General features: G+C 32.5%; 2 protein-coding genes across 10 annotated transcripts in view; both read left to right on the top strand.

The window, feature by feature from the left end:
* The window catches only part of LOC127732114 (uncharacterized), a 127,246-nt gene that overhangs the window by 57,735 nt on the left and 45,004 nt on the right, over positions 1-24,507 (top strand). The gene's annotated exons all lie outside the window — the stretch shown is intronic.
* On the top strand, positions 1,462-4,008 carry LOC127732115 (uncharacterized). Its single transcript, XM_052241174.1, has 2 exons — positions 1,462-2,091; positions 3,553-4,008. Exons 1-2 carry the CDS (start codon positions 1,510-1,512, stop codon positions 3,883-3,885), a joined length of 915 nt encoding a protein of 304 aa, XP_052097134.1. The 5' UTR covers positions 1,462-1,509; the 3' UTR covers positions 3,886-4,008.

Here is a 24,507-nt window from a genome sequence, read left to right as displayed (position 1 = left end):
AGTTAATAAATATTATAAGGCAATGTACACTCAGTAAAAGGGTTCAAATGTGAAACATTAATAATTTGTTACTAAGGACGGAGGTCATTTATGTCTGAGGTATTACTTTTTAACAATTCATCATTTTATTAACAGTAAATAAAGTCTCTATTTCATTTTACTCACTTTAACATCACCATGTCACAAAAATGCAACTGCAAAATCAGCTGTATACTTTGTACACATTTAGACATGTCTAAAAGGAGTTGGCTATAGGGACGGAAAATATTCTTTATTGATTAAATATATATTCTCGATTCCCGAAAAAAAGGGAAATTTATTTAAATGCATTCTATTTGTAGATTGTGATGACAACAATTTTCACTATTCATTATCCAAATCCTTCTCGGACCTGAAGGAAGATACATCTCCTGGTATTATTATTTTCTTAAATCTAGTTATAAAATTAATAATTAAATTCTTCAGAAGGACTGCTTATCAAAAACTTATATTTCAAGCTAAATATAATAACAGTACACAATATTTTGATAGAATTATGTATTTCGTGTTTACATAATCTATTTATTGATACATTTCGTAGCTATGATACGATAAGGTTCGCTTTGTAAAGGCTATCCGACGATAATTTTGAAATTTGCTCGATTTATTTTTTTAATTTTAGATATTTTTTAAATTGAATATTATAATTACTTTCAGGATCCGGTTTTTTGCTTCTGAATGGGATATTTGCTGTTAATTGTTGTGGGAGAATAAAAATGTGGGAGTTTATTCCTGTAAAAACTGGAAGTCTTACATTTGTGATCCTAAAAAAGTCAGATGGTCACAAATACAAATTTGTTGGATCAAACCAAGTACATCTCTCAGGTATAGAACTTAAATGCTCTGTAGAACAGTTGATTCCAGAGCACAATTGTAAATCAAAATCAGTATATACAGTATATCAGTATACAGATGGGTGCGGTCCTAACCTGTACAGCTAGTTAACTTAATAAGCAGACTTTAGGACTGGTTAAAGTTAACTTAGGACAGGTTTTATGACTGCTGTTACCGGTCCTAGGACAGAATTTATGTTAACTTAAAAAGCAGACTTGGTCCTAGGACTGTTTAATGATTGTTCGAAAAGTTAACTTCAGGACAGGTCCATGGCCACTATCGAAGTTAACTTGGACGAAGTTAACTTTGCCACAAGCAGTCCTACACACAAGTAAACTTATGACCAGGTCTGCTATCAAAGTCAAACCAGACCTGTTCTTATAAAAGTTAACTTTGGTTTGGTCCATGATAAAGTTAACATGATTCAAAGTTAACTTTGGTCTGGTCTGCTCCTTTAAGATAAAGTTAACTTGATCCCAAGTTAACTTTTGTCTGGTCTGGTCTGCTCCTCCAAGATAAAGTTAACTTAATTGTTAGCAGGACTGCTTTGATTGATGAATGTCATATGAGTATCGACTTCCTATAAGTGAAAATCATACGATCTTTGCCTTTTTAATGTAAAAACAAATATCAACTATGCCACCAGTAAAACCACCAAGACTTTCATTGTATGTAAGAGAACGAATAATCAGTTTGCGGAGAGGGGGACAATCTCTACGCAAAATTAGACAAACTTTGATTGACAGTGAAAATATTCAGGTGTCCGTTAATGCTATTTGTGCATTTTTAAAACGATATCGACAGAGTGGTTCGTTAAAAGACATTCCAAAGATCGCAAGCAAGCCACCGATTCTGAAAAGAAATCATTTAATTTTTATTGACCAGACAATTCGTCAAGATAGGGAAATTTCTGCCCAGGAAGTAGCTGTTAGTTTACGGCGACGTTTCCAACTTGGAGTCAGTTCAACCACCGTTAAAAGGGCAAGACGGCGTCTAGGATGGAAGCATTCTCCAACTCAATACTGCCAGATGATAAGGGACGACAACAAGCCGAAACGACTGAACTTTGCATTGAGATGCATCGCTACAAATGAAAATTTCGATAATGCAATCTTCACAGATGAAACAACAGTAAAAATTCAGACATCCACAAAATACAGTTTTCGCAAAGACGATGAACGAGTTCCAGCAAAGGGCAAACCAAAGCATCCCTATCAGGTATGAATTATTTTAACACTAACTATTTAAATTGACCGGAGTTTCATCCGTTCATTATCAAAACCACAACGGGCATGTAGTTTTGGTTACTTTCCCCTCTTCCCTGAATTAACTTAACCATATTCCTGTTGCACATGTACTTGCTTAACATCTGGAAGAATGAGGCATATTGTGAAGTCACTTGAAACTTTAACAATATTTTTATTATTATGAGTCCTACAATGCTTATTTATGAGATTACTAGATAAAATAATCTCCTACTTACATAGGAACCGAAATCATGTTAGACGGTTTGCAAGGTAAGGTTTTCGATGCTAGCTAGACTATATTTATTAATATATGAAGGGCATTCTTACCCTCAACTAACTTAAGGGTAATTTCATTTTTGTAGTGCCTTATTACGCATACCAGTTGGCTATCATACATCCTCCCCCCTCCCCCCCCCCCCCCCCCCCCCGCAAAAAAAACAAACACAAAAAACATCTATGATACGTGTGAAATCATTTTCAATGATTATGTACATCATGAATCAGTAAGAACAAATTGTTCAATGATGTTGTTTAATTACCTAGATTGACACCCTGGGCCAACAGGTGAAACTTATTCTTAAAATATCAGCTTGAGATTGGTGTATCTTTATGTGTTTTAAATGTGCATGTTAATGAATAAGATCAGTCATCGTAGATTATTTTTTTCGTTGCAAATATAAACTTAACATTGTCCCATACTACATGTACATACACGTCATTTAAGTCATAGTGAAACCCTATGACTTAAATGACGTGTATGTACATGTAAGTCATAGTGAAACCCTATTTTACTATTTTACTGGGATGCCTTTGACTGTATGTTTAACTTTTCTTGCTTGATTCTGTAACTCTTGACCGTATTACAAAATACAGAAATGAAATTAAGTTTTTCTCTTTTCATTCACTCAGACAATATAAAATTAGGAGATATGGTTGGTATGAATTCAAATAAAATACAACTACACATCAGAATCCGAATTATATGGATTTTAACCTACCATGACTAAAGCCAGTTCACCTGTTCTGCGTTCCAACAAAGAGCAAAACCGAATACTGCTAAAAAAAAAGGCCAGATGAAAATTGAACAATTAAAATTAAACAAAAAAAAGAGTTTGTTTTGCAGTAATACATTAAAACATGCTAGTCATGCTTATAAAGTCAAATGAAAGTGTGACATAAACATGATAAATATATACAAAAATGGGAAATGAACACGATGAATCCTCACTCAGTAAATATATTATGTACTGTACGGATTTTTTCGTAGATCTTTAACATGTTTAAGATAGCTTGGTGTTTAGTCTGGGCACAGACGTGACAGATAACTATTAAATACAATTCTTTTTAATGACAGAGTTGACTGTCAAACACACATGCATGTTAAATAAGGTATTAAAATCATTTTAGTAATAAACACATTTCTTATTTTCAGGTTCATGTTTGGGGAGGAATCTCCCGTCGAGGTGCCACTGGACTATTTATATTTACTGGGATAATGGATAGTATATTTTATCAGCAGATTCTTCAACAGACTTTCATTCCGTTTATCCAAACAACTTTTCCAGACAACCACCGCCTTATCCAAGATAATGATCCAAATAAAATTGAGAATGGAAATGGGGAATGTGTCAAAGAGACAACAACCCGACCACAGAACAGACAACAGCAGAAGGCCACCAACAGGTCTTCAATGCAGCGAGAAATTCCCTCACCCGGAGGCGTCCTTCAGCTGGCCCCTAAACAAATATATATACTAGTTCAGTGATAATGAACGCCATACTAAACTCCAAATTGTACACAAGAAACTCAAATTAAAAATAATACAAGACTTACAAAGGCTAGAGGCTCCTGACTTGGGACAGGCGCAAAAATGCGGCGGGGTTAAACATGTTTATGAGATCTCAACCCTCCCCCTATACCTCTAGCCAATGTAGAAAAGTAAACGCATAACAATACGCACATTAAAATTCAGTTCAAGAGAAGTCCGAGTCTGATGTCAGAAGATGTAACCAAAGAAAATAAACAAAATGACAATAATACATAAATAACAACAGACTACTAGCAGTTAACTGACATGCCAGCTCCAGACTTCAATTAAACTGATTGAAAGATTATGTCTTCATCATATGAATATCAGGCACAATCCTTCCCGTTAGGGGTTTAGTATCATACCATCATAACATATATGAGAAGAACATAACCCGTGTCATGCCAACAACTGGTTTTTAAATAAATGTGTTTAGTGCCGATGCAAAGACCCTATAAGTGAATCAATATTAACGCCAAAATATGCAATCTTTAATGACCTGACAACAGTATCGTAACTATATCCCTTCTTAATAAGTCTATTTAAAGGTTTTGTTAGTTTCAGAGGTGAATACTGACAATTTTGTGCTTTATAAAGAATATTTCCATAAAAAAATGGATGTGAAATACCTGAACGTATAAGAAGTCTGCATGTTGAGCTATATTTACGAATGATGTCCTTATACCGATGATAAAATTTAGTAAATGTTTTGACTAGTTTGTGATATCGAAAACCCTGGTGTAATAATTTTTCAGTAATACATAAATTTCTCTCGTTAAAATCTAAAACATTGTTACATACACGAGCGAATCGTACAAGTTGAGATATATAAACACCGTAAGATGGTGACAAGGGAACGTCACCATCTAAAAAAAAGCATGTTTCAAGGTCCACAAAGACGTTCATGACCACAAACAACATAAACCATTGGCCAACACCACCTGAATCCCCTGATATGAATCCAATTGAAATGGTAATTATTAATACCAAGTGCAAAATAGTTTACCTGTCAAATCTGTATATATTTAAAAATAACTGTTCTTTTCTAGTCTATATTTTATTGTATATGGTGCAAGAGCCAGCAAAGTGAGCCCTATATGGAATTTATTGACCTTGAATATCGTAATCACGAATAAAATGCCTACCCATGTGAAAACTACAATACAGTATAGCTTGCATCAATTATTTCTTAAATAATTCATACACATCACAAGATACCAGTATATATTTTAATTCATTAAGACAATCCTAGATTTAAAGATTTATTAAAATATATATATGTATATATTTATTTAATTATAGGTTTGGGCTGAATTGAAACACCATATAAGGAGAAGGAAGAAACCTAAAAATAAGCAAGAACTTCTTGATGGTATTACAGAGTTTTGGCAGACAATGACTCCTGAAAAATGTGTGCGTTACATTGACCATCTGTACAAAGCTATACCAGCTGTGGTTACAGCTGGAGGAGCAGCATCTGGACATTAAGAACTTGTTTGATATTCTGTTCATGAGCTGTCAACTACAAATGTATATGTTTTGTTGGAATTCGATAGATAGCCTTTCAGGAGAAATTATAGATAGCAATACTAAGAATAATGTTTTAGGAAATAGAATTGTTAGAAGATTACAATTGCTGTCATTCATTCTCTTTACTCAAGGCATACATTTTGTCAATTTTAGTTCAGGGTCAAAAATTATTTTTTAGCAGACACGGCTGAGGGAAAAAAATCAGTTTAGAAGATATACATACAAAATGTATTATTTACCGGTTTAAAACATCTTTATTAGAAGTACTGTTCAAAATAATGAAGATATAAAAAATTATAAAAATTTAATATGTGAATAGAATGCAGTTTAAACTTATTTTTATTATCTTTTCACACTGGTTAAAGAAAAATGCTTTGTCTGCATTTAATATGATACTGACATGTATTAACAATTTTTTGAGCCGTTTTTTTTTTACAGTAAGAGGAGGTAAAGCATTATAGCATAAAGTGTAAATTGAGCTGAATGTTTTCTTTAATGCAGTTACTTAACAATTATATATTGGTGAATACATTATTCCATCATGTTCATATCTTTTTTTTTCTTGTGTGATGCTTTTGTTTAATATTGTTGGTTTTTTGTTATTTCACAGTATGCATTTGTTTAATTTCTGTTCCTTAATTATAAATGTAATTGCTTTAGATATATTTTTATTTTCTGAAAGGATAAACTTTTGTCTTTGTAAAACATTAAATGTTCTTTATTATTTGTGTGGAAATTTGCTATATATTTAAATTTGGGCCTAGTGTTCTATAAATTATATGATTTAAAGTTGTCTACCTTCTTTTTTAAGATATTATTAACCAAAACTAGATATGCCATTATGTACTATTCAATTATTATAATAAAATGTATATTTCATATGTCTGTTTAGTTGATAATCAGAAAATTTAAGGTTGAAATCATGATATTGTTTCTTCTGTCTAGATAAGCTGTTTAAGATAAAGTTCATATGACTGTTTGTTTCAACCAATGTTTGACTATACTCTTTGTAGTCCTGTTTTTGAGTGATTATTTTAGGATAGGGTAGACCTGGATGCATCATTCTTTCTATATATATGGCTTATGTTACAAAGTTTCAGTCTGTCATATGTCCATGACCTCATTTCATGGTTCAGTGACCACTTGAAAAATTTGAAGATTTTTTTTGTAATGTTAATTTCTTTTTTATTTTGATAAATAGGATAACTATATTTAGTAGGTGCGTACTTTGCAAGGTCCTCATTTCACAGTTCATTGCTTAGTGTTAATTTTTGGTAATTTGGTCTTTTTGTCTTAAACTATAAGCAATAGTTTACCTATATATGTTGTCTGGTAAGATTGTAAGGTGTATATGTCTATCTCGAAGTTATCATCTGACCTTGACCTCATTTTCATGGTTCATTGGTCGATGATAATATAAAAAAGATGTGGTATGATTACCAATGAGACAACTCTCCACAAGAGATCAAAATGACACAGAAATTAACAACTATAGGTCACAGAACGGCCTTCAACAATGAGCTAAGCCCATATCGCATAGTCAGCTGTATAAGGCCCAGAAATGACAATATAAAGCAATTCAAACGAGAAAACTACTGGCCTTATTTATGTACAAAAAATGAATGGAAAAACAAATATGTAACACAGAAAAAAACGACAACCACTGAACAACAAGCTCCTGACTTGGGACAGGCACATAACATACAGTGGCTGGGTTAAACATGTAAGCAGGATCCGCACCCTCCTCTAGCCTGGGACAGTAGTATAATAGTACAACATAAGAACGAACTATCAAAATCATTTGAAAAAGGCTTAACTCATCAGATGGACAAAAATACAAGTGGACGTGGCCAGGTACTTGTACATCCGAACAACAAAAAGACCCTAGGTACTGATCTGAGAATACTTGCAGTTAACCGACAGCTAGTTCAAAGCCACTAACAACTAATAAAAAAATCATGCACCTGTGTTAAGTTTGTTTCTTATATGCTATGAGCACCTTTATCAAAATCCATATATATTGACCGTAAGCTGTACATGTCTGTCTGGCATGGTTCATCTGACCGTGACCTCATTTTCATGATTCTTGGTCAATGTTTAGTTTTCTTGGTTTAGTCTATTTCTTAGAAACTATAAACAAGTAGTGAACTATATTTGGTGTATTAAATAATTGTAAGGTGTACATGTATTTCTTGTTTTGGTTCATCTGACCTTGGTCTCATTTGTCTTCGATCATGTTGAGTTTATGCGATACTTGTAGTAAAGCTTTATATTTAGGACTATCAACCTAAAATTAATGATTAGTAAAGAAGGCGACAGTTTTTCAGTGTGTGCACTCTGGTTAAATTATCATAGACAAGTGAATTTCAATGCATCAACTAGACAATAACCAATGCATCTACATGTTTAGCGTACTTATAGATATCTTAATCACCATATGGCAATAGGTCAACTGTATTTGGTGTTTAGAATGATTGTAAGGTTTATATGTCTGTCTGGCAGGAATCATCTGACCATGACCACATTTTTTTGGTTCCTTCTTTAATTTTATGTGCAAGTGAGACAGGTACATGCGTGCATTCTGTTTTAGCAAGATTTTTGTGATAACTGCTGATTTGAGGAGACTCCAGGTTAGGTGAAGCTTAAGAACCCACAAACATGTTCATTCCCCTGTAAGTGCCTGTCCAATGTCTGTATTCAGTATGAGAGATGTAAGAGATACCTAAGGACATTAAAACTCTAGATTTGAAAATAAACTGATAACGCCATGGATAAACGACCAAAAGACAAACCAGAGTACAAAAAAACACAACATAGAAAAGTACACACTGAGCAATAGAACCCCACTAAAACTGAGGGTGATCTTGTTATTGTAATTGTTTGCTGTTTTTTTATTTGAGCTTTAATTATTCATTGGGTTTTTATTTTGAATTGTTCTAAATTTTGTTGTGCCATGGCCTTTTATATCAGATTATAATACCGGAAAAAATGCTCATTGTTGAAGGTTATGTTTCAGCAATGTCCCTTTGTATCATATAATAGTTGTCTGATTGGCAATAGTACCACAAGTTAATACTTTTACAATGACCTGTATCTGCAAAGTATGTTGTAGTTCCCTAAATTTTGGTATATATAAAACGGATCGAGTCTGGATATATATATTTGGAATAAACATAAGTGTGTGTTCAATATAAAAAACTACAACTTATGAGAACTGATGTTTTATTTATAAAATTATGCTCATGTTCAGAGAAGATGAGAATATATATAAATTAAACTATGAACATCAACATACGGTCAGATAAGATGAGAATATTCAAATAAAACTATGAAAATCAACATACATACATATATATATTAATATTACTACATTGTATACAGCACATAATTCAATTCACTGCAATTCCTCTTGAAAAGCACAATCACACATATGTAAAAAAAAATGTAAAACAAAAACCCTGTCTCAATGTATTTAACCATCTAAAAAACATTTAAATTCAAATGTCTATCCATTTCTCATGCAAGACGGTTACACACAAATTTAATACAAATATAAATATACTGTACAACACACAATTCAATTTTTTACTTTTTTACACACCACTTGTAAAGCACATTCACACCTTAAAACTTAAATAGTATTGCAACAACAAAAACATATTATAATTGTCTAATAATTGTCTAAATGTATCAAACCATCTTAAAATCGAGTTTATATTAAAAACTCTTAAATGTTTATCCAGTTTGACTTCAAGGAGGTCCAAAACAAAATCAGAACAAGCTTTTGGGGACAATTTGAATTATCAGTGCTTTAAATATATACAGTTTTAAAGGTTGAGATCAGAGAGATCAAAGGATTTCCTCAAATGCTGATGAAAGTTCCAATTTGCTTTGTCAATTGCTCTCACAACAGCTGACCAGTTCTTTTCGGCAAGTAATGGTAATGATGGATAATGAGTCTGACAGGCAAAGCGAATCGCATTGATCTTCTCAGTTGATATCTGTCCCTTCAAAGACGCTTTCCCTTGAAAAACTTTTCCTTTTACATTTTTGTTGATTACATCTTCTACTGAACAAATATTTCTAAAGAGGTTGACTGCAAATCGTATACTAGAATCACCTGCGGATATTTTGGCATCTTGCACATGGTTGTCAGGGATCTGGTTGTACAGTGAGATAGTAGGTGCTGGTTGAAACAAGTGCAAGTTGGTTTTAACAGAAGAAGGTTTGTTTTGTAGAATTGTTGTCAAACTCAAAGATAAAAACTGTGGGTCAATCACTGGTGTCCTAATGTTGAGAGAAATTGGTGCAATAGGTTCTTTATCTGGAATGTTGCTCTGGCAGTTCAGTTCAGCTAAGATGTATCTGGCTGATGATGTTGACAATATGTTGCTACTTGTAGCTGATGGCAATGATGGTTTTGGATTTCTTACTTGAGTGATAGTTGACGGCAGAGTTGAACTTGGTATTTCTGTTGTATATCTGGGTAATGACTCTAGAATACAGCTCTCAACTGAAGATTGTACTGAAGGAATTACTTGATTTGTCTCTGTTGATGTTGGAGCACTGAATGACTGAGGATGGATGGAATCTGTGTTACTTGTCATAACGTCAACGACCTGAATTTGTACAGGATTAAGAGACTGCATTGATATCAAAACTTTAAGAACTTCATTCATTGTCTTCTCAATTCTGTCAAGGCAACTGCAGTGGTGTACCATTTGGCAGGATGGTGTTGTATTTATGTTGTCCTTCATAATACTCTGTAGAAGACGTGCTGATTCTGGGCTTGCAATAATATGCTGAACATTGCTGTTAGATAAAATGTCAGAAGAATCAGTTGGATCATCTATGAAACTTGTTTCTTGTCTTGCAGATGACATGGATGATTGAGTAGAATTCTCTGAAGAGGAAGAAAACATTGGTACAAATGGTTCTGCTACAAATATATGCTGAGTAGAGAATGTTGGTGACTGTGTAGATCCCGGAGAATGGAATGTAGTTGACTGACTGTGAAATGTAGACTGTATGTCAGATATTGGGTTGATCAGTGATTGTGGAATATTAGGCTGAATAGATGGCTGGCTATACATTGCTGAATGAGTAGATTTAGTAGAAACATAATTACAAGGTGCCGCTGACTGAAAAGATGACTGAGATACTGCTTGAACTGATGAATGTGGTGACCGTTGAGTTGAAGTTGGTTGAGTCGAAGGTACTGACAGAGGAGGTGACAATACTGCTTGAACTGATGAATGTGGTGACCGTTGAGTTGAAGTTGGTTGAGTCAAAGGTACTGACAGAGGAGGTGACAATACTGCTTGAACTGATGAATGTGGTGACCGTTGAGTTGAAATTGGTTGAGTCGAAGGTACTGACAGAAGAGGTGACGACACTGCTTGAACTGATGAATGTGGTGACTGTTGAGTTGAAGTTGGTTGAGTTGAAAGTACTGAAGGAGGAGATGACAATGACAATATATCACAATTAGCTTCTGTAGATAATACTGACTCAGCAAATATAGCAGACTGAGAATGAGTTTTCAACAGAATGGCTGGCTGAATATCAGACGGAGTTGATGACTGGTAATGACTTGTTGAATGAGAAGAAACTGGATTTGAAGATGGTGTTGGTTGAATATGAGATGATAAGGTTTGTTTAGGTGGTGAATTCTCAGGAGACATTTCTTCTGAACTTGATGTAAAGCTAATGACTTCTTCATCACCTCTTCTGATGCAAGGTACTTGGCTGATTTTACACTGCTGGTACTACTGACAGACTTAGGTGGAGCAGTGGTTGCAAGGATGTTAGTCTTCTTCTCCTACAAGAAAATAAAAAAAAGAATAATGTCATGTTTCTACAACCAATAGCTCTGAAATCAAGTCAAACTTAAACTTAACACAAATGTTAAACAGATATAGGAAGATGTGGTATGAGTGCCAATGAGACAACTCTCCATCCAAATAACAATTTTTAAAGTAAACCATTATAGGTCAAGGTACGGCCTTCAACACGGAGCCTTGGCTCACACCAAACAGCAAGCTATAAAGGGCCCCAAAAATTAGTAATGTAAAACCATTCAAACGGGAAAACCAACGGTCTAATCTATATAAAAACGAGAAACGAGAAGTTCACTTCATTATGAAAATGTGTACATAGTCTCAAGTTGATTTGACATGAACTTAACCATATCCCAAATGTATAGTTTAACTTTGACTGTATATGCTAGAATAAAAGAATGTGTACAGGGACAAATGCCCATGCTAAAATTTTGCAACACCAATTTCGAAAATCACTGGTAATTTTAATTGCATCTGTTGGTAACGGTTGGGGCATACACAATGGGATTAAAGAAAGGTGTTCTAATGTCAATCATATGATAGCAATAACTGAAAGTTTTGAATATTTTTGTACTTTTATAAATATCATAAACATGTTAAACTGTAGGTTCCAAAGAGCCTGTGTCGCTCACCTGTATTTTCAACAATGGCATTTTTAGTCATTTTTCATGTATTTATTTAACTAAACTTGATGATCATTTTCCAATTTAATTGATCATGTTGACTCTATTCATTCAATATGCTAATAAGCAATGTGTATATGTTACATAGCATTTGAATGAGCCAAACTTAAGTTACAGACACAGAAACGAAAAATTTCATATTTTTCATGTATAGGGCTTAACTCTATATACCATTTTTGTATTTTGTTTATTGTTTTGTTCATAATTCATGCAGTTTTTTATCATTTTAATTGTATTACATGTCATTTCGGGCATTTAATTGCTGAATATGAGGTACATGTTTTCCTTATTGTTGAAGGCCATATAGTGACCTTTTAGTCATAAACTTCTATGTCATTTGGTCTCTTATGGAGAGTTTTCTCATTTGCAATCATATCACATCTTATTAATTTTATAATTAAACGATAAAATTTGTTTTGGGTTTGAATGAACATGATTTGCAGTTTTATTTGAGAATCCTTTGCTTCTTTTAAAATGTGAGTGCCCATGATCACATACCTTCGTACACGCTGTTTTCTTTTTCTTTGCTGGTGGGGGATTTGGCTTATCGACATCTCTTCCAAAATACTTGTCAATTGCAGACTTTAACTCAGCTTTATTATCTGAAATATAAGATAAATAAGTAGTAATGTTATTAAGACTTATAACATTTAATGTTACAAAATTATACAAATTATTCTCCTGATAGATAGTTACACGACAATGCCGATGCTCTATATTCAATATGAAATAAACATTATTCATACTTATAAAGTAACTACTCTCTTATTGGACTTAATATGATGATAACTGTCTATGCAATACAAAAGTATCAACTCGGCCAATACAGAATAACTCGGCCAATATAGATTTTTTCTGTATTGGCCGAGTTCCGATCCGGCCAATACAGGATTTCGGAACTTCTCTGGTTTTTAGTTAGAAATTCACGATGAAGGCAAAGATATGTAAACAGTCGTCTGCAAGACACTGTCGTTCTTTCTACACACCAAAACATGCCTAAACGCAAAAAAATAACAAACGGAGAGGAAATGATGGACGCATTGGTGGAAGATATCTTCCGCTATGAACAATTGGCCGAACTTGAGGAGGAGACAATTAGACACAATGTGACAGGCGTCGCAAACTCTGTACGTTATGAGGAACTAGAAGTTGAAGTTGAACAACCAACCATGCCACAGACTAACATGACTGCCCAATTATTACGGGATGATGATCATGACGACGATAACAAAGAAAATGATGAGGAGAGTGTAGGTAGATTCAAAATATACACCGATGAGGAGACTGATCAATTTCTGGACATTAATAAGAACAAAAACACTGGATCAAAGACCAAAAGCGATGTTAAAATTGTGAGAGACTTCTTCATATCAGTTGGTGAAATGAGGGACCCAACAGAAATTCTCCCTAAAGAACTGGACAGTCTGTTAGCAAGATTTTTTTTGGGAGTCAGAAAGAGAGACTTGTCAGAATATGAACCAGACAGTCTACATGGGATTCATAATAGCTTGGATAGATACTTCAGGGTTATGAAACTTACTATAAGGTACATATATTGATTTATCTAAATCTCATATATCAACAGAAGCTGCCAATCCTGAGCTACTACGTTTTTATTTATGAAGTTCAATAATGGCATTAATGCACAGTCAGAATACCCCCCACTCCTTTTTTTCCATTTAGGCCCTGTAAAAGTGTATTTTAATAAAAACGGTTGAACAAATTACAAAATATGTATGAACAAAGTTTTTAAAAAATGTTTGTTAGTGGAAACACACGTACGAATGGATTTTTGATTTGCCTTATATTAAATCTGAATTTTGAAATTTAATACATAATACTTAATGTGTTTTAAGATAACCTAATGTTCAACACTTTATATTTCAGTATAAAAAAAGATCCAGAGTTTGCCCACTCAAGACGAGTACTGGAGACAAAAAAGAAATCCCTGAAATCCATGGGAAAAGGCAATAAACCAAATAAAGCTGAATCGAAATATTTATGGATAATTACATTTAATGTCATTTAAGTTTTCTTTTTTTTTTAATATTGTTGTTGTTTTGAACACTTGTTAGGCGTTTATATATATATATATATAAATAAAAATGAAGCCTGATGAAGCTTATTTGTTTAGCGAAATATTGCGTGAATATATAGAATATAACAACAATTTTTATAACACTCATTCGTGTGTTAAAGTTACATTCTTAGGCATTTATATATAAATATATATATACACAAGTTTAAATTGAAAACAACGTTCAAACCTATGATTGCGTTGGTTAAAAACCGCAATTTTTATACGTGTGCATGCAAAACAAATTTCTTGGTAGAGGGGTCTAAATACAGCACAAACAACATTTTCCAAAAGACAAAAAAAAAATGAAAAAGTACATTTTAACAAAACACATTTCACTAGCAGGTCGAACAACAGATGTTCTTAAACCCTGCTGACTGCCATTGGCGATTGCTAAATAAACGAATCACCAGATTTAACAAAATGAATCTTAACTATTAATTTAATACCAAACAGAAAACAATAAACTTGCGGAAAAGATGGTATACCGCAAACAAAAGGTGCAAAATTAGTACACCATTTCCGGATTTCGACAATTAGTGTCTCTTCAGTGATGTTAGGAATCGAAACGGTATTTGGAAGGCCATATAATTTACCTCAATTTAGGATAAACTCTTAAATTTTGAAGAGTCGAAATAGGATGAACGGAGCATATAAACTTGAAGGCAAATATAATACAAGCCCAAACGAAAAATATACACAAGTCTAAAATGAAAACAATGTTCAAACCTATGATTGCGTTGGATAAAAACCGCAAGTTTTTCTACGTGTGCATGCAAAACAAATTCCTTGGTAGATGGGTCTAAATACAGCACAATTAACATTTTCCAAAAGACCAAAAAAAGTGAAAAAGTATATTTAGTCGAACAACGGATGTTCTTAAACCCTGCTGACTATATACACATGTATATATATATATTAATAGGAAGACTCACACACATTTTATTAAATGTAGAAATTTATGTATTAATGTAAGTAAACGAAAAGGATTGTACCATAGATTCATATTGTTTTCAATAGCAAAGGACCTTCACAAATCATCACAGATCAACGTGTCTGATGATGAACGTATTGTTATTTGCCAGGGAGACATTATTGGATGGCAAGTAACTTCTTTCATCGTAATGGGTAGCCAATTCATGGTGACGAGTATTTCTGTAATGAGTTTTCTTCATGATAATAACTTGACAATAACACATCATAACATACTCATTCCTATATTAAAGTGAAATAACAATAATAAATAATTATGTTCGGTGTGCAACGCTGGATGATAAAGAACTTAATAGGAGATGTATACTAGTAGCTGGAGAGTCGAGATCTACAAGACACAAACAAACTACATTATGAAACGATTCAAGTAAACTGGTCTAAAGTATGGTTAAGTATGGAAATTTTAATTTGGTAATCTTATTTTGAACAATTCTCTCCAACCCGTCAATATACATTGTATTAAAAGTAATGTTATAATATTTTATTTAGAATAAAAGTGTGGACACAGATCAGTGTGCATGATTTGGTTTTTATGTGTGCGATGGTTTCCCAGCAGCTGTATATATGTATTTTTTACGGTTTTATTGTGTTTCACCCTGGTGGTAATTATTTTCTTTTTTTATTTTGGTTAGGCAACAAAAGGTGAAAAAATTTATATAGGATCGCCTTAGTATCATCAGTACAAGATTTCAGTCAAATGTGTAAGAAAGTTTTTGAGAAAAATCTATGCATATGTATTTCTTATAGTTCTATTCTAAACTTTGTTTAATGGTGCCAGTGGTGGTTGTCATCTTTAATTTGGCCATTGGTTACAAAAAAAAACTCAAATTTGGTATTAGACTTTCAATGGATCATTCCTACAATTTTTTTGATTAATATGCCAATCAGATGATCTTTGCAATTTCAGGCAATCAGTATACATTTTTGCCCTTGTAGCCATCTAAAATTTTAGATTCACACTAAAAAAAACTTTGTAATGGAAAGTGCATGTACCTTTAAATATGAAGATTCATGTCTTGTTTGGTTGCAAATGGCGAAAAAGATTTTAAAGACGATTAAAATTTAAAAGTTAAGACAGTACGTTACCTGACCCTTCATGCTAAGTGAGCCAATAGATGCAGAAAGAGTATTTTTCTTGTGTAAATTTTATTCTTTATTTTAACATCTTCTGTCTTAAATGCCATGGCCTGGTTGAAATGATTTAAACGATTTTTATAAAACATTAAATTAATTCTAACAAAATTGTCAATTAATCTATTAGGTCACGAACATTAATTTTCTAGAAGTCAATGATGATAGATTGTGTTGACTAAAAGATTGATAGTATTTTACTCGATTCGAAATCAAAAAGGTTTGCAGAATTATTTTTGTTTATTTTTGTTAAATAGAAAAGTACATAAATACTTTTTCTACAAACGTGGTAAGGAAAATAGTAGCATGCAGTTTTTAAATGGTTGTATAAAAAGTGCTGTAATAATAGTAAAATGAGTTCAGATTTGACAAATAACGACAAAAGCTGAACAATGTGTTAAGGATTCTGCAACAAAAACATCAGTTCAGCGTTAAAGATCTAATGTAAAGTTAAACAAAAAACAAATCACATGAATTGATTCATCGGTTATCGAATTTGTATGCAATTAAGCATAGAAGTTTATTATATGTATGATTGTATATATCCCCAGTGTCAACCCCCACAAATAAAATATACTTTACTTCCGAATTCGGGGATCGAGTAAAAACTTATCATGTTATAGAGGTTTTTTTATAAATGCAAAAACAAAATTTTCCTCCGTTAATTCTTCCATGAGAAAAATACAATTAGAAGCTATCATCAATCTTTTAAGAGCCTTGGTGGTAGAGTAATCTAAGTAGTCTAACTACTGTATCATTAGCCTGTCAACACTCAGGTTGTGAGTTCGAATCCCGCACGTGGCAGGTGAGCTCGATTTCAATCTTATTTCACTAGGTTTGCAAGTTTTCCTACGTTAGGTCCATGGTTCTCCCCGGGCACTCCGGCTTCATCCACCAATTAAAAACTGACGAGATAGCAATATAGTGATGTAAGTGACATAAAACACCAATCAATTAATTGATCAATCAATCAATCAATCAATCAATCAATCAATCTTATAAATGTTGATCTTTGTTGCATACATGATATATAACAAAAACGGGAAATGTATATACCAACCGAATCTAAGGCTTTTTCAATAAATGAATGTTAAAGTTTTATGCATGATAACATTTCCCGCAAAACTACCTATCTCTAATAAATTAGACCTGTTTTCTAATCGGTATGGAAATTTCTTATTTCAAAATGATGTCTATTTGACAATATAACTATTTGAAAATTAATGTATATGTCAAAACAAAGTCCTTTCTCTTAAGCCTATGTCCCGTACATTAAAAAAGGTTAATCTTTGCAACATATCACTCTGTTTAAAAAGATTTTTCTTTTTTTTATACCTAATTATCATGTTATTTTTTCATCAATCATTCTTATTAAACATAATGCTTTCTTTCAATCTTATTTATCAACAGCATTACTTAGAACATGCAAATAGTTGATTTTAATTTCCAACATCTTTTTTAAGTACCTTTATATTAACTATGTACTAAGTGATTTCTTTATTTGAAAAAAACAGCTTTTTTCAATTCATTAAAATAACACATCTTGTGTTATTGTTTCTTTATTTCCAGGTTTGGTAGTGGAAACAATATTGCTTATTATGATTGTATTCCAACCACAAAACCATGTCCCTTGTCATTGAGGCTTCAGAATCCTGCGAATGAGGGAGATGTTATTGATATTGAGAGTTTAAGCAACTTGGACAACAGAATATATGCTCTAAATTATTCAACAACTCAAAGTATGTTACTTTATGCCTATATTTTAAGTGAGAAAGATTATAATAATTTCTATGATGAGTTTATTTAATATTTGATACCACTATCAAGTCAAACAGTTAAACATTGTACGAAGAATACTACAAATGAAGTGACATATAATGATGTCTTCCTTGTATCCACCATACCAACAAACATATTTACTGTTATAAGTGTGCACAATACGTGTTTCTGATTTTTTCAGGCACGCTCGAAACCCTTTGAGCACATTAACAACAAAAAGGTATAAACAGAACAGCCAAGTGTGTTTAAGACTTAGTTCGAGATGATTGCAACCATAGTTTTGTTAAATTACATTTGAGCTGAATATTTAATGCAATAAATCACTTATATTATGTCAAAGTCAAATATAGTGTTTTCTCTACGGATAATCCATTTCAAACGATATTTAGACATTAGTAGTGAAAACTCGTCAAAGGTACAAGACTTATAATTTGGTACGTCATAATCGCGTTATTTCTACATAAGACGAATCAGCGGCGGTCCAACTAAAACGTTTGCAAAGCCAAATCATATAAAACGAAGTTGACGAGCATTAATAACCTCAAATTCCAAATACATCTAAGGTAATCTATACCTTGGGTATACAGAGATTGTATTATTGTTTCGTTATCTCTAAATTTGGTATTGGAAAAAATCATTGGTAATTATAAATGTATTGCGACCACAAAACCATGTCCATTGTCATTAATGCTTAGGTAAATGGAAGCATGGCACACATTTCCAAACGCAATTATTTGCGTTTAACGGACAATGAACATCAAATTGCATTGTGTAGATAACACAAGAAACGGCAAGACACTCAATCAAAAACGATTTCTTTAATATCCAGTATTCAATACAATTTCTTTGAACGAATGCATTTAAATGAACTATTGCAGGATTCTTTTTTGTTCTGTGATTTCTACTTTAGATAGAGCAGTCACAATTGCCATATCATCTGAACCTGTGACGATCCCGGATCACTTAAAGTTAGATGCATTTGTGATGACAATTCCAATACATGATCCAGATTACGGCGACTTTATACAAGATTTTAAACTTGATTACAACAATGAATATTTTTATTTTAATACAAAACTAAGTGGGTAAAAATTAACAGTTCTTATCTTTTTTAAATAAAAAAACGACTTTCATATCGTTTACAATTTAGTATGTTTCGATTAAAAATATTATATCCCATGTCATCAAACAAACAGAGGTATGCAGGTAAACTTTCATATACACGAATGTGGTTAATCTACCATATTGTAGGGTAAATTTTACGAATGAGTTTTAAATCATGTGAACTTGGTAATGAATAGCTTCAAAAATGTTTAAGTATTTTCTTATGATGTCTTAAACTGTCTGTGGTATTAAACAAAGAGGTGTAATATGATCAGCAGATTGACTTATATTCTTAGTATATAAGCATTATATAAGCAATATATTGCAAAATAAAACAAAAAGCTAATAGAATGGAGAATGGAAACGAGAAATGTGTCAAAGAGACAACAATCCGACCTAGAGGAGAAACAACCAAAGGCCACCAATGGGTTTTCAACTCAGCGACAAAAATCCGGGCCCGGAGGCGGTCATCAGTTAATGCATGTAATGTGTGCCTTTTTCATTTGTAAGCGATGCACCTTTTAACTAATTGCTTACTTTATCACCATGAAAAAATACCTTTGAAAGTATCCTCTATCTCCTTGTTTTGTGTTTCTTGGCATACTCAAACTTACATACAATTCCTACAAATGGCAAATTTGGCATTTGGAAAAATTATTCATAAGCATCACTAACTTAATAAAAATGTCAGGATTGTGATATATCATTTTATAACCTTAAACATACTTAGTAACAGTCTGTCAATTTAGCATAAGTTCATTGATTGTTTGACAAAGAATGAGCCTTAAAAGCAAAATACATTGAAAACTGTCCGTTCTGATTTCGTGCTATAGCCAGTCATAACACTTGCGATAGCAGTCATGACTGTGTGCGTCCACTAAGTTTCTAAATCCATCTGATAATTCTGTGAGCCTGTCATTCATTAGATAAGGCGTTCAAAAATTATATAATAACAGATTTAAAACCGACAAATGGACTTTAAGTTGATACTAAAATAAATATTCTAATTTAAAAAGTAAAAGGTATTTCAATTTTGTTTCTTTTCATTGTAGGAAGTGTTCATGTAAAGAAGGCTCTTCCACATGTGATAGGTCAGAAAAGTTCAATTCTAAACTTTACTCTGACGGTTCAGGACTCATGTTTTAATTTGGCCAAAGCTAGCATCACCATAATATCATCCAATGCTGTAAGTATCAGCAAACAGTTATATATATATATATTCGATTCCTAACATCACTGAAGAGACATTAATTGTCGAAATCCGGATATGGTGTACAAATTTTTGCACCTCATGTTTGCGGTATACCATCTTTTCCGCAAGTTTATTGTTTTGTGTTTGGTATTTAATTAATAAATTAAGATCCATTTTTACATCTGGTGATCCGTTTTTTTGGCAATCGCCATGGCAGTCAGCAGGGTTTAAGAACATCCGTTGTTCGACCTGCTAGTCAAATGCGTTTTGTTAAAATATACTTTTTCACTCTTTTTGGTCTTTTGGAAAATGTTGTTTGTGCTGTATTTAGACCACTCTACCAAGAAATTTGTTTTGCATGCACACGTATAAAAATTGCGGTTTTTATCCAACGCAATCATAGGTTTGAAAGTTGTTTTCAATTTAGACTTGTTTATATTTTTTCGTTTGGGCTTGTATTATATTTGCCTTCGGGTTTATATGATCCGTTCATCCTATTTTGACTCTTCAAAATTTAAGAGTCAATCCCAAATTGAGGTAAATTATATGGCTTTCCAAATACCGTTTCGATTCCTAACATCACTGAAGAGACATTAATTGTCGAAATCCGGATATGGTGTACAAATTTTTGCACCTCATGTTTGCGGTATACCATCTTTTCCGCAAGTTTATTGTTTTCTGTTTGGTATTTAATCAAAAAATTAAGATCCATTTTTACATCTGGTGATCCGTTTTTTTGGCAATCGCCATTGCAGTCAGCAGGGTTTAAGAACATCCGTTGTTCGACCTGCTAGTCAAATGCGTTTTGTTAAAATATACTTTTTCACTCTTTTTGGTCTTTTGGAAAATGTTGTTTGTGCTGTATTTAGACCACTCTACCAAGAAATTTGTTTTGCATGCACACGTATAAAAATTGCGGTTTTTATCCAACGCAATCATAGGTTTGAACGTTGTTTTCAATTTAGACTTGTATATAATATATATATATATATATATATATATATATATATTCAGATATTATTTGAAATATCACAGTACCGATAATCAGAGGTTCTTATTGGTCTTATTATTATCCGACGGTGTGCTTAAGGGACATTCTTTTTTAGAACAGTATAAAAAAGTGATTAAACATTAACCTGGTAATTTTAGTCTATACCAAAATTGGATAATGGCATAATAGGTAAAAACTATAACAATATTACAGTCAACTAACGGAATTACGGAGGTTTTTCTTTAATTATCAGTAGTTTCTATTTAAAATATGAAAACTCAATAGATCTGGAATGGTGATATTTGCAGACTACAAAACTATCTTCTATGTATAAGATCTTATATATAATGTATATCTTACTCAATATTCCGTGATGACTACGTAAAGTATAGATTTCGTTACTGTAGCGGTATTTATGTTTTTGAAAATATTTATATATTTATTTTCACAGCCACCTGTTGTGACCGGTTTGATAGAAGAATTGAGCATAGATCCACAAGAACTGCAAGACGATTCGAGTTTTCACAAATTTGAATGTTGCAGATCCCTCGACTGATAACGTTTCTTGCGTTTTGAGTAAACCGTTTCCTCCGACGAATGCATTAACTTTAGAGATTACAGGCGAAGGTAAAACAACATTAAACAACAAAACAAAAAGTAAAATAACAAAAATACCGATTCAAAATGAAAGTCTCTTATCAAATGCCAAAATCAAAAGCTCAAACACATGAAACGAATGGAAAACAAATGTCATATTCCTGACTTGATACAAGCATATCCGTATGTAGAAAATGGTGGATTAAACCTGGTTAGATAGCTAGCTAAAATGCTTTATTCTCGGAATTGTCTTGACAAATGAAAATTTACAGGGTGGAAATGAAAGTCATTTTGATACATTTATGAAAAAGATGACCGAACATGCATTTATAGAACATTTAAATACAAATTCAAATCCCTAACGTTCTGAATTTGTAGTATTGTTAGCACCTTTACTTTATTCGTCTATTCACTTGACCTTGAAGAGATGTGCATCTATTTTCATTTAAACAATGTACTGATTGGGATTCAGATTCGCCAGGGAAACCATATCAGACCATTAAGTTTTGCACAAAAATCGTTTACCCAATAATTTTGTGTTGACAAATATGGCACTTGAGTTATGCAATGTGTTTTGATTGCTCCTTTTCGATTTTGTAAAACTTAATCGAATACTAGTTCTAAAAAAATTTCTGTAGTTTTAAAGATTATATGTATGTATTGTGAACTACATTTCGATGAAGAGTTGATATGTACACAATGTTTAAATTGTGTACACAATACTATTAACTACAAGTTAATTTGCTCTTTTTATTTCACAGAGGCATATTTACATATACCCGACCAATCGACAATTAATTCAACATTGGGATATGAGCTCCAAATATTATGTGAGGACGGAACTGATAACATAGTATTCGAAATAACCATGCTTTTTCGTTCAAAGATATACATTCACACTGATATAGAATCCGGTCGGATTATCAAACTGATAATTATTTCAGTGTGTGGATCCATTGGTGTTATAGTTGTTCTGTATTGCATTTGGAAATGGCGGATGATATTCATGACGAAAACACGGGCGCGAGGCAGAAGTAGTCGTAGACAGTATATATCTACTATTGAAGGAGATGTTGGTGTAAACCCTTATGATGAAATTAAACAAAATCGGGACCAAAAAACACCAAAAGACAATTTCAAAATGTCTGTTCCAAATACCACCTTGTATGAAAATAAACAACCATTCATGTGATGCGTCCAAACGCAGGGCATATAGTCTAACGTCGACTGTCTCTTATACAATTTATTTACGCATGATTTGATATAAACGTTTACAAATTGCGCTTTACTAATTCTTAAGTGCCAGTCTGCCTAAGAATCAGGCAGTGACCAAAACATGATAGTCTCAGATTTTGATGAAAACTTGCACAAATCATCTCAATAACAAGTTTTAAAGAAAAAAATACTTTTCAAACCATTAACATATGGTTGCTATTGTAACCAAGTCATTTGATTTTTCCAAAGCAAGAGTTATTGAGATTAGCATAAAACTCACAGTTTTTCACTATTTCAGTCTCATGAAAACTGCTGATAATATAAAATCTAGTATTTCTCCATTGTACTGCAACTTTTTCAACTATTGAATATTCTTGAAGAACAGATGTCATGATGAAATTCTATTTCATTCTAGAAATTTTGGGGTACGGATGCTCTCCATGGACCATAATGTCCAAAATAGCCAAAAAAGGCCAGAAATCAAGTTCAAATATTTTCTATTACCAGAACAGCACATACATGGTGTTACTTGATATGGAACAAGTAGTGGTCATACTATCATTATTTCATAAAAGCTCGGTGGGTTTTTTCCAAATATTGAGTAACCATAGCAACAAAGATAACCCAATAGCAACATGAGCAACAAAGCTTAAAAAAACAAATTGTAACAAATGTATTCAATATTAAAGTCTGAATGCATATATATGGACTAAATAAGATTTATTTAAGCTGTTCACATTCGAGTGTTGTCAATTGTTCCATTTTTTGCTCAGAAAGTATTACATAGCAACCAAAAAATGTCCTTAGCAACCAAAATGAACAAACTTTAAATTTTGTTTTTTTTAAACAAAAATATTCTCCAGTGCAAAAAGTGACATTTTTGTGATCAGATATCAATCATTTCTATATATAAAATAACTAAATTAAACAATATCTACATTACATTAGCAACAACTTAAACCTCCTAGTAACAAAATGGATTCTTACCATGCCAATAATTAAAATGAAAAAAGATAATAAAAAAATACTATCAATATGCATTTTTTTTATCTAAAGAGCTGTTTTTTAATAAAAAATCTTGGAAAAGCCATTATAAATATTGTGATGGGTTCTCATTACCCCCTTACTTATATCTGATAAACAGTTGAATTCTTATTCTAGATTCATATTGGTTTGAGACCTATCATTATAGTCACTGACACTATCATGCTTTGAATTTTTTTATTACAACCTGGTTGTTGTTTTTTTTTAAACAAAGGGATCTGCATAACAACCATGAATACTCCTTAGCAAAAGTTAAGTATGCATATTCCACCTTCATTCTATCAAAATTATAGGCAATCATCAAAATTATGCAATGTTTTTATGTTAAATGCTTCAATATTGAATTGCTATTAATACTTGAAAACTGACCGGAACTAAAAAAACCTTAGCGTTGACCTTTGAAT

Source organism: Mytilus californianus, unplaced genomic scaffold (assembly GCF_021869535.1).
Source record: "Mytilus californianus isolate M0D057914Y unplaced genomic scaffold, xbMytCali1.0.p SCAF_22, whole genome shotgun sequence".
Classification (NCBI taxonomy): Eukaryota; Metazoa; Mollusca; class Bivalvia; order Mytilida; family Mytilidae; genus Mytilus; species Mytilus californianus.
The sequence above is the reverse complement of the archived record's forward strand: the minus strand, read 5'-3'. Positions and strand labels throughout refer to the sequence as shown.

Excerpts from the sequence above, each read along its gene's own strand:
- LOC127732115 (XM_052241174.1), top strand. The coding sequence starts at position 1,510 with ATGCCACCAGTAAAACCACCAAGACTTTCATTGTATGTAAGAGAACGA. Across the intron at positions 2,092-3,552 it reads AACCAAAGCATCCCTATCAG|GTTCATGTTTGGGGAGGAAT; the intron begins GTATGAATTATT and ends TCTTATTTTCAG.